The sequence below is a fragment of the Elephas maximus genome, chromosome 13 (assembly GCF_024166365.1).
Source record: "Elephas maximus indicus isolate mEleMax1 chromosome 13, mEleMax1 primary haplotype, whole genome shotgun sequence".
Classification (NCBI taxonomy): Eukaryota; Metazoa; Chordata; class Mammalia; order Proboscidea; family Elephantidae; genus Elephas; species Elephas maximus.
In genome coordinates, this window is record NC_064831.1 from 32,854,876 (window position 1) to 32,868,022 (window position 13,147).

The window sequence follows — 13,147 nt, forward strand, 5'->3', positions numbered from 1 at the left end:
TCACAGCTGAGGCAAAAAGTCTGTCTGCTGCAGCACCGACAGGAAGGAAGGCCAAAGCTTTATTTGATTTCCATGGGGAGAATGAAGACGAGCTTTCCTTCAAGGTCAGGATGTCTATCTTTTCATGATGCAGCTGTATTACATTATATAGCTGCATTCAGCAGCTATAAATTTTGAAGTGTGTTCTCTACACTCAAGGTGGATCATTTGGGTGGAGTATTGATCATTAGCCAAGAATGAAGAGATTTCAGACCCTAACTCTAAAGGAAGAAACTAGAGAAAGTGAATAGGGCAGGCTGGACTGATAGTTTACCTTATCAGCCAGGAGTTTAGGAGGGAAAACTTTCCCCAATCTGATTCCTCATTCCTTGGCCTGATAACATGTTATGTGTTGTATTATGCCCCATCCTGCCCAAATATATGTTGGAATCCTAATCCCTATCCATGAGATGTGATACCATTTGGGAATGAGGTTCTCTTTGTTATGTTGATGAGGCCATATAGGTGCACAGGACAGGTGTTAAGTCAATCACTTTTGAGATACAAAAAGAGCAGATTAGCTGCAGAGGCAAGAAAACAGTGGGGTAAGATAGATAAGATGCCACATGAAGACTGCCAAAGAACTGAGCCACAGAAGCTGAAAAGAGACAAGGACCATTCCCCAGAGCTGACAGAGACAGAAAGCCTCACTCTAGAGTCTGTGTCCTGAATTCGAACTTCTAGCATCCAAACTGTATACCGCAGACTGCCAGAAGAACAAACCAATCCGTCTTGGAAGAAGTACACCAGCATGCTCCTTAGAAGCGAAGATAGCGAGACTTTGTCTCACAGACTTTGGACATGGTATTAGGAAGGATCAGTCCTTGGACAAAGACATCATGCTTCATAAAGTAGAAGGTCAGTGAAAAAGAGGAACACCCTCAATGAGGTGGATTGACACAGTGGCTGCAACAATGAGCTCAAGCATAACCGTTGTGAGGCTGGCACAGGACCAGGAAGTGTTTCATTCTGTTATACATAGGGTAGCTATGAGTCGGAACCGACTTGATGGCACCAAACAAGATACAAACAACTGTGAAAAAATGAATTTCTGTTCATTAAAGACAGACACCCGCTTGTGGTATTTCTGTTACAGCAGCTCTAAGAAACTAAGGCAGTATCTAATCTCAGTAATATTGGGGGTTTCATTGGTAGCCCTAGTAAAGGATCCACAATTGCTGCAAGTGGATGGACTCAAACATGCTGGTGATTGTGAGGATGACACAGGACCGGGCAGCGCTGTGTCCTGTTGTACGTAAAGTCACTGTGAGTCAGAGCTGACTCAATGGTAGCTAGTAACACAACTGTAAAAGATGGTCTTCTCTATGGCCTTCACAGCCTGCTACTAACATGGCTTTGAAATAGGTGGATTATTTTTTCCCTTACTTCATTAAAGAAGTGCTTTTTTGTTTTTTAAGTAAAAACAGAACAGTTCTATGATCCTGTTTTCACAGTCCACACTGGACCATGCCCAGGGTAGCAGTTTGGGACTGTACCAGAGCAGGAAGGTGGTTTAAGGACCCAGAGGATATTCAGGGTTCAGATATTTAAAGTAGAGCCCTTTGGAAGGTTGGGTTTTTGCTATTTAGGCCCAGGAGAGACCTAGGAACGGGGTGGAAGGTATAAAAGAGATAAATTTTACTTGATATGAATAGCTTTTTAATAGTCATTCTCTCTGAATAACCTGAGTCAGACGGTGGTAAATACCCCATCCCTGGAGATAATCAGTCAGAGGCAGGGATGCTGTAGAAAGAGTTAAAGCATCAGGTTTTAAAGATTGGATAAAATGAGACTTAACACATGGATGCCCAAGCAGAGTTCTCACCTGTCTACAACAAAATGAGGAAAGCAAGGTGATATTGGGTGTGTGCAGGCTCTTGGGAAAGGGGCATGAGGTGGTCATGCTGAGGTATGTCAGTGTAAGTTTGGGTAACTTTCCTATTCTGCAGTGGAGCTTTTTAATCTGAGAATGTTCTTCTATCTTCTTGATATTAAAATATTTCTATTATAAAATACTAATTTTAGTAAGTGGTAGGTGTTTCTTATTTCCTAACTATGCAAAATTAAATGTTGGTACCCGGATACCAAGTTCCTTTTTTTTTTTTTTTTAATAGCCCTTAGAATCCAAAATTTTAGAGACAGTTCCCCTAGTCATTTTTACTCTTGAGGATCTGTGGTTCAAAATTCATTAATTTTATCTTTACATAAAATGGTACTGCAAGTGAAGAATTCTGGATTCAGAACTTTGGGCCGTCATTTAAGTTACACCAGTATAAATAACAGAGTTCATAGTATCCTCCAGAAGTCATTTTACAGATGACTGACTGGAACCAAGATAGTTCTAGAGGTTTAGTTAAGGGGTTCTTCATTGTTTCCAGTATTGTTGGTCGTTAATAATTTATTAAATATCCTCAGAATATTGGTAGATAGAACCTATTTAAAAAAATCATCCTAGCCCTCAGGAAACTGGCCTGGCATATGTACGTATGACCAGAGCTAAGAAAAATAGTTGTAGTCATCTATTCTGTTATTACTTAGGAATCAGAAGAACTTATTTGTAATAGGAACTTTGAATAGCCAGGATTTTTAGAGATCTTAAGAGAGTAGATTAATGACATTTGATACTCAGCATTTTTTTCTTTCCATTTTCCTTAAAGAAAAGCCTGAAATCAAACCACTTTTCCAGAGGGCAATGTCCTAGGGCTACAAATAAATCCATTTAGCCTGATAAAGATATTCTTAAGTGTAGCCAAGGTCATCTTGGACCATTGTGGAATTTTAAAACCAGATTCTAAGAAATGGTTAGAAACCATAAAGAACAAAATAGTTGCAGGAGGTAATTTCAGAAATTATGTCTTCATCTGCTGAAGGAATTATAATTTGCAGATGAATAAGGCTCACCAGCCCCTCTGACTAACCTGATGAGGATAAATCAGAGCTCTGAGTCAGGGTGAAGCTCTTTAAGACAAGAAAGAATGCAGATTTCATATTGAGGCCATGGAGGAATAGGACAAACCAGATAGTAGAGGAGAATACCATTATGTGGAAGTGTAAATGCAGAGTGCAAAATGCTCAGGATGTTGATGAAAGGCAATTACAGTAAAAGCCTTTGTAAGTAAAAAGGCCCATAGTAAAATGTGGTGATCACATAGCCTAGTGGTTAGGCATACAGGCCCTGGAAACTAGATCTGAATCCTGGCTCTACCACTAGCTAAGCATGCTACATTGGGTAATTTGCTTAATCTTTCTGAGCTTCAGTTTCCTTTTCTCTAAAATAATGAAATCTATAAAAATTTCCACCACCTATCTGTCGGTTTGTCCTACTGTGGTGGCTTGGGTGTTGCTATGATGCTGAAAGCCATGCCACCAGTATTTCAAATAGCATGGTCACCAATTGTTATGGATTGAATTCTGTCGTTCCCCACCCCCCACCCCCACCCCCGGCAAAATAGGTGATGTAAATCCTAACCTCTATCCCTGTGGTTACAATCCCTTTTGGGAATGGTTTATCTTTGTTATGTTAATGAGACAGGATTACTCTAGGGTGTGTTTTGAGTAGGTCCCTTTTAAGGTAAAAGAAATTAAACAAGCATTCAAGAAGTATAGATGGAGAAAGAGAGATGCCAAGCCACATGAAGATTGCCTAGAAGAAGAAGCAGAAGGACCTTCCTCCGGCACTGACAGAGAAAGAAAGCCTTTCCCTAGAGCCTGTACCCTGATTCAGACTTCTAGCCTCCTAAATTGTGAGAAAATAAATTTCTGTTTATTAAAGCCACACATTTGTGGTATTTCTGTTACAGGAGCGTTACATAACTAAGGCAGAATTTGGTACTGGAGGAGTGGGACACTGCTCTAACAGATACCTAAAATGTGGAAGCAGTTTTGGAATTGTGTAAGGGGTGGAGGCTGGAAGAGTCTTAAGGTGCCTAGTAGTAAAAGCCTAGATTGTCTTGAAGAGGCTGTCGGTAGAACTGTGGATGTCAAAAGGCAATTCTGGTGAGGGCTCAGAAGGTAGTGAGGAGAGCTTTAGAGTAAGTCTGTTGTCTTAGAGAATACATATGGCACGAGCAACAGAATGTTGCTAGAGATGTGGACATTAAATGTGCTTCTGGTGGGGCTTAAAAGAAAATGATGTGGGGCCAGGGACGTAAAAAGATCAGACTTCCTGGTCTGACAGAGACTGGAGGAACCCCTGAAACTATGCTCTGCTAAACCCAGAACTGAAGCCATTCCCAAAGGCCGCTTTTCAGACAAAGATTAGACAGGCCTGTAAAACAAAAAAATAACACACATGAGGAACATGCTTCTTAGTTCAATCAAATATATGAGACCAAATGGCAGCTCCTGTCCAAAAACAGGACCAGAAGGCGGGAAGGGACGGGAACTGGACGAACGGGCACAGGGAGCCCAGGTGGGAAGGGGGCGTGTGCTGTCACATTGTGGGGCTTGCAACCAATGTCACAAAAAGTATGTGTATAAATTTTTGAACGAGACATTAACTTGAGCTGTAAACTTACACCTAATGTACAATGAAAATAAGAAAGAAAGAAAAACAACATGGTGAACATGTGACTGGACAATTGAGGAAGGGCAATGCTTTTTATGCAGTGACAAAGACCTGGTTTGAATTATGTTCAAATGTTTGGTGGAAGGCAGAACTTTTAAGTGATGAACTTAGATATTTGGCTGAGGAGATTTCTAAGCAAGATATTTAAGGTTTTTCCCTGGCACTTATAGAAAAATGCAAGAGGAAAGTGATTGACTTAAAAATGAACTCTGCAAAATGCAGAACTTAAAGACTTAGAAAATTCTGTTGTACAAATTAAGGACATGTGTCCTAGAATGTTCACCAAGGACATGGCTACACAAACTTTTGTTAAAAAGATTAAACCTGAGACTGATGGATCTAATCAATAACCACAGCAGAAAACCCATCAGCTTAGACTGAAGAGGACAGAGAAAGAAGAGAAGGAAAGAATTCTGTCTGCCTTATGGAATTCTAGAGGCAGGAAACAGGCCAAAGGAGCTACATCTGTTGTCCTCCAAGAAAAGAAAAGGACCATCCCTGGAGCAACTTGGAGATCAGCAGAACTGTTGGAGGGAGCATGGGAAGCAGGGCTGCCTCAATTTCAAAGGGTGGAACCACAGCCTGTTGGGTTCCAAAGGGTGGGGCCACAGCCTCCTTGGTTTCAGAGAGAGAGCGATCTTCCCCAACTTGGTTCTGTAGTGTGGAGCTCCCATTCATGAGTTCCAGGGGGATGGGGCTGCTGCCCAAAGCTGAGGATGTGGGGCTGTCATGCCCAAGGGGCAGGAGAACGGGGCCTGCTGGGGCCAAAGATTGGGGTCTCTACTCAGATGGACTGGGAGAATGGGGCTGCTCAAAGCCAAGGGAGCAGAACTGTCATCCCAGTGGGCCTGGAAGACGGAGCTGAAGCCCAGGGCTGAACGGCTTCCACCCAGAATCCAGAGGGCTTGGCCAACATCCAAAATCTGGAGGGAGGGGCCATTGCCTGGAGGATCTCAGAGAAGAGAGGGTTATTTTCAAGCCTTGAGAGCTAATGTAAATTGTTCTTCTGGGTTTTGGACTTGCTTGGTACCTGTTATCCCTTCTTTCCCTCCAATCTCTCCCGTTTGTAATAGAAATGTCTACCTTGTGCTTGTTCTACCATTGCATTTTGGAAGGAGATGACTTATAGTCTAGATTTCACAGGTTCACAGAGGAATTTTGCCCCAGGATAGAATACATCTAAAGTCTCACCCATGTTTGATTTAGATGATTCAGAAGATGAGATTTTGGACTTGGAGCTGATTTAAGACTTGTGGGATGATGTGATGGGGTGGATGTGTTTTGCATGTGGAAAGGACATGAATTTTGTGGGGCCAAAGGGTGGAATGTTACGGATTGAATTTTGTGTCCCCCCCTCCCCCAAAAAATATGTGCTGTAAATCCTAACCTCTGTGCCTGTTGTTGGAGCCTTGGTGGCATAGTGGTTAAGAGCTACAGTTGCTAACCAAAAGATCAGCAGTTCAAATCCACCAGCCGTTCCTTGGAAACCCTATGGGACTGTTGTACACTGTCCTCTAGGGTTGCTATGAGTCAAATCAACTGAACAACAATGGGTTTGGTTTTGGGTATAACTGTTGTTATAATCCCACTTGGGAATGAGTTTGTTATGTTAATGAGGCAGTATTACTGTAGGGTCTGTCTTGAGTCAGTCCCTTTTGAGATATGTAAGAGATTAAACAAGCACTCAAGAAGCAGGGATGAGGAACAAGAGATGCTAAGCCCCTTGAAGATCACCCAGGAGCAGAAGCTCAAAGAAAACAAGGACCTTCCTCCAGAACTGATGGAGAAAGAAAGCCTTTCTCTAGAGCTGGCACCCAGAATTCTGATTTCTAGCTGAGAGGAAACCCTGGTCGCATAGTGGTTAAGTGCTAAGGCTGCTAACCAAAAGGTCAGCAGTTTGAATCCACCAGGCACTCCTTGGAAACTCTATGGGGTGGTTCTACTCTGTCCTATAGGGTCTCTATGTGTCAGAATCGACTTGATGGTAACAGGTTTGGTTTTGGTTTTTTAAGCTGTGAGAAAATAATTTTCTGTTTGTTAAAGCCGCCCATTTGTGGTATTTCTGTTATAGTAGCACTAGATAACTAAGACAGCCTTGGTAGACAAGTTTCAGTGGAGCTTCAGACTAAGACAGACTAGGAAGAAAGGCCTGGTGATCTACTTCCAAAAATTAGCCAGTGAAAACCTGGGGATCACAACAGAATGTTGCCTGATACAGTACTGGAAGATGAGCCTCATATGCTTGAAGGTACTCAGAATACACAGTAGCCACAACAGTGGACGGTGTTTTATTCTGTTGTAGATGGAGCTCCCCGAGTCACAACAACAAATTAAAAATTTATCTTTAATGTGTGCTTTGAGCATTGTGCCCTTTTAAGATCTATTTATATGGGATCAAATTGACAATAGCAACTCAAAAATTAGATAGGAAATTAGGGAGTAGTGAGTTTATGTTAATGGGGAAGGAACAACTTGGAAAAGAAGGGTGAAAATATTTGTACAACTGTAAGAATGTGATCGATGTCACTGACTTGTACATGTATGAAGTGTTGCATGTTCTATGTATATTCTCAACAACAATAAAATAAATTATTAAAAAATTATCTTTAGAATGAAGACGATAATTCTACCCACCTCATAGGCTTCAGTGTCATTTAAATGAGTTAGAGCCTGTAAAGTACGTAGAGTAAAACGAGGCATATGGTAAGCAGATGGCTCACTCTTCACCTCAAAGTCTTTGCTTAAATGTCACCTTCAGTGAGGGCTTCCCTGGCTGCCCTCATTAAATGGCAAGTCACACTTTCTGTCCCAGCCACCAGAACGAGGAGTTTATTCACAGGTATATCGTGCATACCCAGAACAGTGTCTGACACATACTGCGTTGTTGTTGTTAGGTGCCATCGGGTCAGTTCCAACTCATAGCGTGCCTAAGTACAACAGAACAAAACACTGCCCAGTCCTGCACCATCCTCTCAGTTGTTATGCTTAAGCCCATTGTTGCAGCCACTGTGTGAATCCATCTTGTTGAGGGCCTTCCCCTCTTTTGCCGACGGTCTACCAATCATGTGGTCCTTCTCCAGGAACTTACCCCTCCTGATAACATATCCAAAGTATGTGAAATGCAGTCTAGCCATCCTTGCTTCTAAGGAGCATTCTAGCTGTACTTCTTCCATGACAGATTTGTTCGTTCTTCTGGCAGTCCATAAACCAAAAACCCACTGCCATTGAGTCGATTCTGACTCATAATGGCCCTATAGGGCAGAGTAGAACTGCCCCGTAGAGTTTCCAAGGAGTGCCTGGCAGATTCAAACTGCCTACCTTTTGGTTAGCAGCCGTAGCACTTAAGCACTACGCCACCAGGGTTTCCAGTGGCAGTCCATAGTATATTCAATATTCTTCACCAGTACCATAATTCAAAGGCATCAACTCTTCTTTGGTCTTCCTTAATCCTTGCCTAGCTTTCCTAAGCATATGAGGCGATTGAAAATACCATGGCTTGAGTCAGGTGCACCTTAGTCCTTAAAGTGACATCATTGCTTTTTAACACTGTAAAGAGGTTTTTTGCAGCAGATTTACCCAAGGCAATGCGTCATTTGATTTCTTGACTGCTGCTTCCATGGGTGTTGATTGTGGAACATACTGGGTGCTAATAAATGTTAGATGGAAAAAAATATATGTATATGTGATAGCTGATACTGTTATTCAAGAAGATTTTAAATTTTAAAAGATTAGAAGCTGTAGAGTATGAGACTATGAATGTCACAGACACGACATTCATAGTGCAGCAAGGCTGACAATGGTAAGTGAAGGAGTGGGCTGAGGAAAGGAGACGTAAAAGCCAGTGTATCATTAGGCATCGATCATCTTCGTGGTATATTATTTAACCCTCTCAGGAAATCAAGATAAATGAGTTCTATAAAGAGAAGATCATTCATACCTCTTTAGGTGGACTGCTCACCATGCTTATAGTTAACAAATAAAAAAACAGTTGTCGTTGAGAGGATTCTGATTTCATGGCAACCCCATGTGTGTCAGAGTAGAACTGCTCCATAACGTTTTCAATATCTGTGATCTTTCAGAAGTAGGTCATCAGGCCATTCTTCCAAGATGCCTCTGGGTAGACTTGATCCACCAACCTTTTAGTTAGTAGCTGAACGCATAACCATTTATGCCACCCACGGAATCCTATACTCAGCAGAAACCAATAATTATTTCCAATTCCTCTCTTCTTACAGGCTGGAGATATAATAACAGAGCTGGAATCTGTGGATCAGGACTGGATGAGCGGAGAACTAATGGGAAAATCTGGTATATTTCCCAAAAACTATGTTCACTTTCTACAAGTCAGCTAAAGGTGAAGCTTAACTGTGTTCCTTGGCACAAGAACTCACTTGAACTATCACTTTGACTATCAGATTTGTTTTTGCACTATTTTTTTTTAACCGAAAGAGAAATACCTACGCTGCACATGGTACACTAGAATTTTCTGAAAGCAGAAAACTTCGTTTTTGTATTTAGCTTTTATTCACAGTAGCAACACTCACATGGAAACCCATGAGCCAAGGATTGTCCCAAGGAAAACAGCAAGCAAGATTAGCAAGGCAGGTATATTTTCTCCCCAAAGAAAGCGCCTGGTGACATGGCGGCAAGGGGAGGCTTACACACAGACAGCATTTGCACTTGGACATCTATTTGAATCAGCACAAGTGAATTAACCGTGCTTCTTCATTTTTTACTTCAGTTTAAAAAGAGGACGGTTGCCATTCTACATGCTGTAACTATCAGGACATGGTTAGTTATCTAAATTTCAGTTTTAATATCCAAATTAATTCTAACAGCTTGAGCACATATCCTTATTACTGGGGCAAACCCTTGCTTCAGGACAGGATAGCTTGTTGACTAGTTGGGGCATTTGTAAGCACATGGTGGCAATCAGCTCCCGCTCACCAAATGCTCCATGTGTTCTTGTTGCCCGTTTATCCTAGGATTCGAAGGGGGTCAAAATTTGATGTGTCTTACTTAGTCAGAAGGTCAAGAGCCATCCCTGAAATGCCTTGCTAATGCAACTAACTAACCCTCTTACATACGTGCCATACTTATTTCTTTCCTCAGTGTATACTTTATGTTAACAGGGTTATTACAAAGCACATTTTCTGAATCTGCAATCATTCCTTTGACAATTACTGGTACCCAAAGAAAAATTCATTTTCTTTGTGTTACCCCAGTAATGTATAAAAGCTGTATCTTTTTATGGTAGTACATTATACATTGCATATAAAATCTAGGAATACAGAGCAACTGTTAAGGTGGAAACAAACGCCAACCCCACAGCTCATTTCTTCCCAATTTAATCAGAATGAGAAATAATTTAAGAGGACTGAAGGCTAGGACTTCTTTTTTTTTTTTTTTTTTTTTGTCAGCTCATCCCAGTATAGTTATTAGACTAAATAAAAAACCACTTTCCTGCTGTCCATTGTTATGTATTCCAGGCTTAAGATAAAAAGTGGTTCTTTACTTGACTGAATCAATTGCAAAAGCCAAATAGGTTGAAGACAATCTTCCATACAGATCAATGGAATAGAATTTCATTGGAAATGTAAAACACTTTCCCAACAATGTTCATGACTTTCTTCTATTTTTGAGAAGAGTTTCATATGCTGGGTCACTTTTTAGGTTTTGTTATTGTTTCACATTGTCCAAAAAGTTAGGCAGTCAGTGGCCAAACCGCTATGCCAGCGCCAACCACATGGGCTTCTGTAAGGGGGGTGATGTTTTGTCTTTGATTAAAGTTCATCTCCCAGTTATATGGTTACATTTGGTCTTGGAGTATGAGGGCTGAGTTTTCTACATGTTTTAGGTAAAGAAGACAATATAAGGAAAACTGTTGTCAAATTTCACTCAAAAGTCAAATTCCCATTTGTAACAGCAGGAAGTGAGGAGTATGGAATGGGATATGAGGTATATATTTTTGCCTGTACGACTGTAACATCTTAAAGATTCTGAAAACCCAGCTTTATTGGAGAAAAATCTCTCTCTTAAATTTTCGCCTCCTGTGAGCAGAACGATAAGTGCAGGGTTGTGAATTTACTTGACATTATAATAAATTGAACCGAATTTTCAAAGTCCCTTTCTCATAGTAGACGTGAGATTTTTGAGAATGGAGATGGTATCTTATTTATCTTTGTGTCCTCTCATAAAGGTTGGTTGATTGGTTGGATGGGATGCAGGGATGGATCAATTGAAGGATCGATGGATCAATGGATTAATGATGGAGAACTTACTATCTTAAACCACTCAATATCATTCCTCTCTAATTTGTTGACAGAAAATCTATATTGAAATAAAATTCACTGTTTTATCAGATGGCATTTCACTTTGTCGTGCCCTGTTTTTTGCCTACACATTTATTACGCACTCAACAGACAGAAAGCCAAAATGTAGCATATGGGTTTTCATAGGTACTTTCTCGTTCTATGTATTGATTGAATACAAGGCAAGACTCAGTCAGGTTTAAGGAGATTCAATCAGGTTTGTAGTTAGTGAATTTCACAGGAGAGAAATAGGAATGCATTGTTTTCTTTTAGGAATTTTTGGTGAAAGTCTGATAATGTTTATCTAAGCCTCCTAAAACAAGAATTTCTGAATCCTTTTTCTTTGGTGGTTTAGAATTACAGAAGCTATTTAATGTATTATCTCTACCCTTTTGAACACTAAAGACAGCAGATTTATTTAAAAGGCGCCCTTGTTTACATGGCTGAATGGGTAGAGAGATAATGTAATATGTCTGTCATTGTGCTCATGGAAATCACAGGTTTTTCATGCAGTCAGAAATATTCAGAATGAAAAAAAAATCAGTGCATTTATCAAAATTGGTTATTAGAACAGGCATTTGAAAAAAATAATCATTTTTATATAGGGTTAGTTATAAACCAGTACTTTTAGCAATAACTGTTTAGTTTTTATTCTGTTTTTTAAACTTAGATAAATATACTTAGAGAAAATAGTGATGGATATATGGACTAATTATAAGAGGATATGTTCACTTCAGTATAATCATTAATGGTTTATTCCTTTTAATTAATGCCAAATGCACATGGGCCATATGATTCATAATTCAGTGCCATTTTGAATGCCAGTGAATAAACTCTTAACAGTAATTTTTTTCAGAACTAATGGGAAGTCATTTTCTAACCTATGACTTTTTCATTTCACTGTATTTATACCCAAAAAAACAAACCTGTTGCCTTCAAATCGAGGAACACAAGATACAAAGCCTAATTCAGAACAACGGCACCATCTAGGGGCCGCTCAACTAATTGCAAGCTCGTCATGTTAAAACACAGAAGAGAATCCTTAGATACCTAGAGGTTTTAACCCACAGAGGTTAAAAGATTTGCCTAATCTCACATATGAAGATTTAATGCTAGAATTCTCACCTTCCATGCAGGACACACGAGTTCAATTCTGGCCAAAGACCCTCAAGCACAACCACTGCCTGTCTTGTCCATCGGTATAGACTTATATGTTGCTATAATGCTGACTGGAGTTTTCAGACTAAGAAAGACTAAGAAGAAGAGCCTGGCTTTCTAGAAATAAAAGCCTGACAATCTACTTTCAGAAATCAGCAGGTGAAAACCCTATAGATATTCATATATATAGTAAAATAGGGGCACAGATACAGATTCTTCTTAGACATAACCAAACACCTTACAGGATTGGTTTTTGGGGTCTGAAGGACTAGGACCATAGTCTCATGGAACATGGTGGTCAGTTGGCATGATATAGTTCATAAAGTTATGTTCTACATCATAGTTTGGTGAGTAGTGTCCAGGGTCTTAAAAGCTTGTGAGCAGCCATCTAAGATACAACTATTGGTCTGTATTCGTCCAGAGGAAAAGAGAAGGAAACCAAAGACTCAAAGAGGAAATCAGTATACAGGACTGATAGTGTACATGAACCACAGTCTTAGGCTGGGTTCTCCAGAGAAGCAAAACCCGTGAAGTGCGGATGGATGGATGGACAGACGGGCGGATGGACAGATAGATTTTGTATACATGAGTTGGAATTGACTCATGTATATATACATAAAGAGATTTATCTCAAGGAAATGGCTTAAATGGTGGTAAAAAAAAAAAAAAAAAGGCTGGCAAATCCCAAATCCATGGGACAGGAGCCAAGGTGGCAGTTTCTCCTGGCTCACGTAGCTGCAAGAGCTGACAAACCCAGTATCAACAGATCAGGTCCCAGGCTGCTGGCTCACAGGCTGTGGAGGCCAGTGAATCCCAAGATCAGCAGGCAGTATGGCAGGCCACTCCCTCAAGTCCCAGGAACTGGAGGTCAGATGGTGACAAGCCAGATGCAGAATCGAGAGAGAAGAAAAACCAGTGAGCTTTGGATGATCACATCATGGAGGTGATTACATTACAGCACAAAATGAGGATAACTGTGTCATTATATAACTTCCAAATTACATCATTACATAACTGCCAAACGAAGAATCATGTCCCAGCCAAGTTGATACACAACCTTAACCATCACAGT

The 13,147-nt window shown here is 40.5% G+C and overlaps 1 protein-coding gene across 8 annotated transcripts in view; it reads left to right on the forward strand.

Moving 5' to 3' along the window:
- Positions 1–11,137, forward strand: part of SH3D19 (SH3 domain containing 19) — a 230,441-nt gene extending 219,304 nt beyond the window's left edge. For 5 of the 8 annotated variants that reach the window (XM_049852784.1, XM_049852780.1, XM_049852782.1 and 2 more), the window contains exons 20-21: positions 7–104; positions 8,842–11,137. In XM_049852784.1, the coding sequence (XP_049708741.1) occupies positions 7–104; positions 8,842–8,958 (215 nt within the window). In that variant the 3' untranslated portion in view covers positions 8,959–11,137. The remainder of the gene's footprint in view (positions 1–6; positions 105–8,841) is intronic. The other 3 variants (XM_049852785.1, XM_049852786.1, XM_049852787.1) reach the window with 2 other exon arrangements.
- Positions 11,138–13,147: the final 2,010 nt, after the last annotated feature.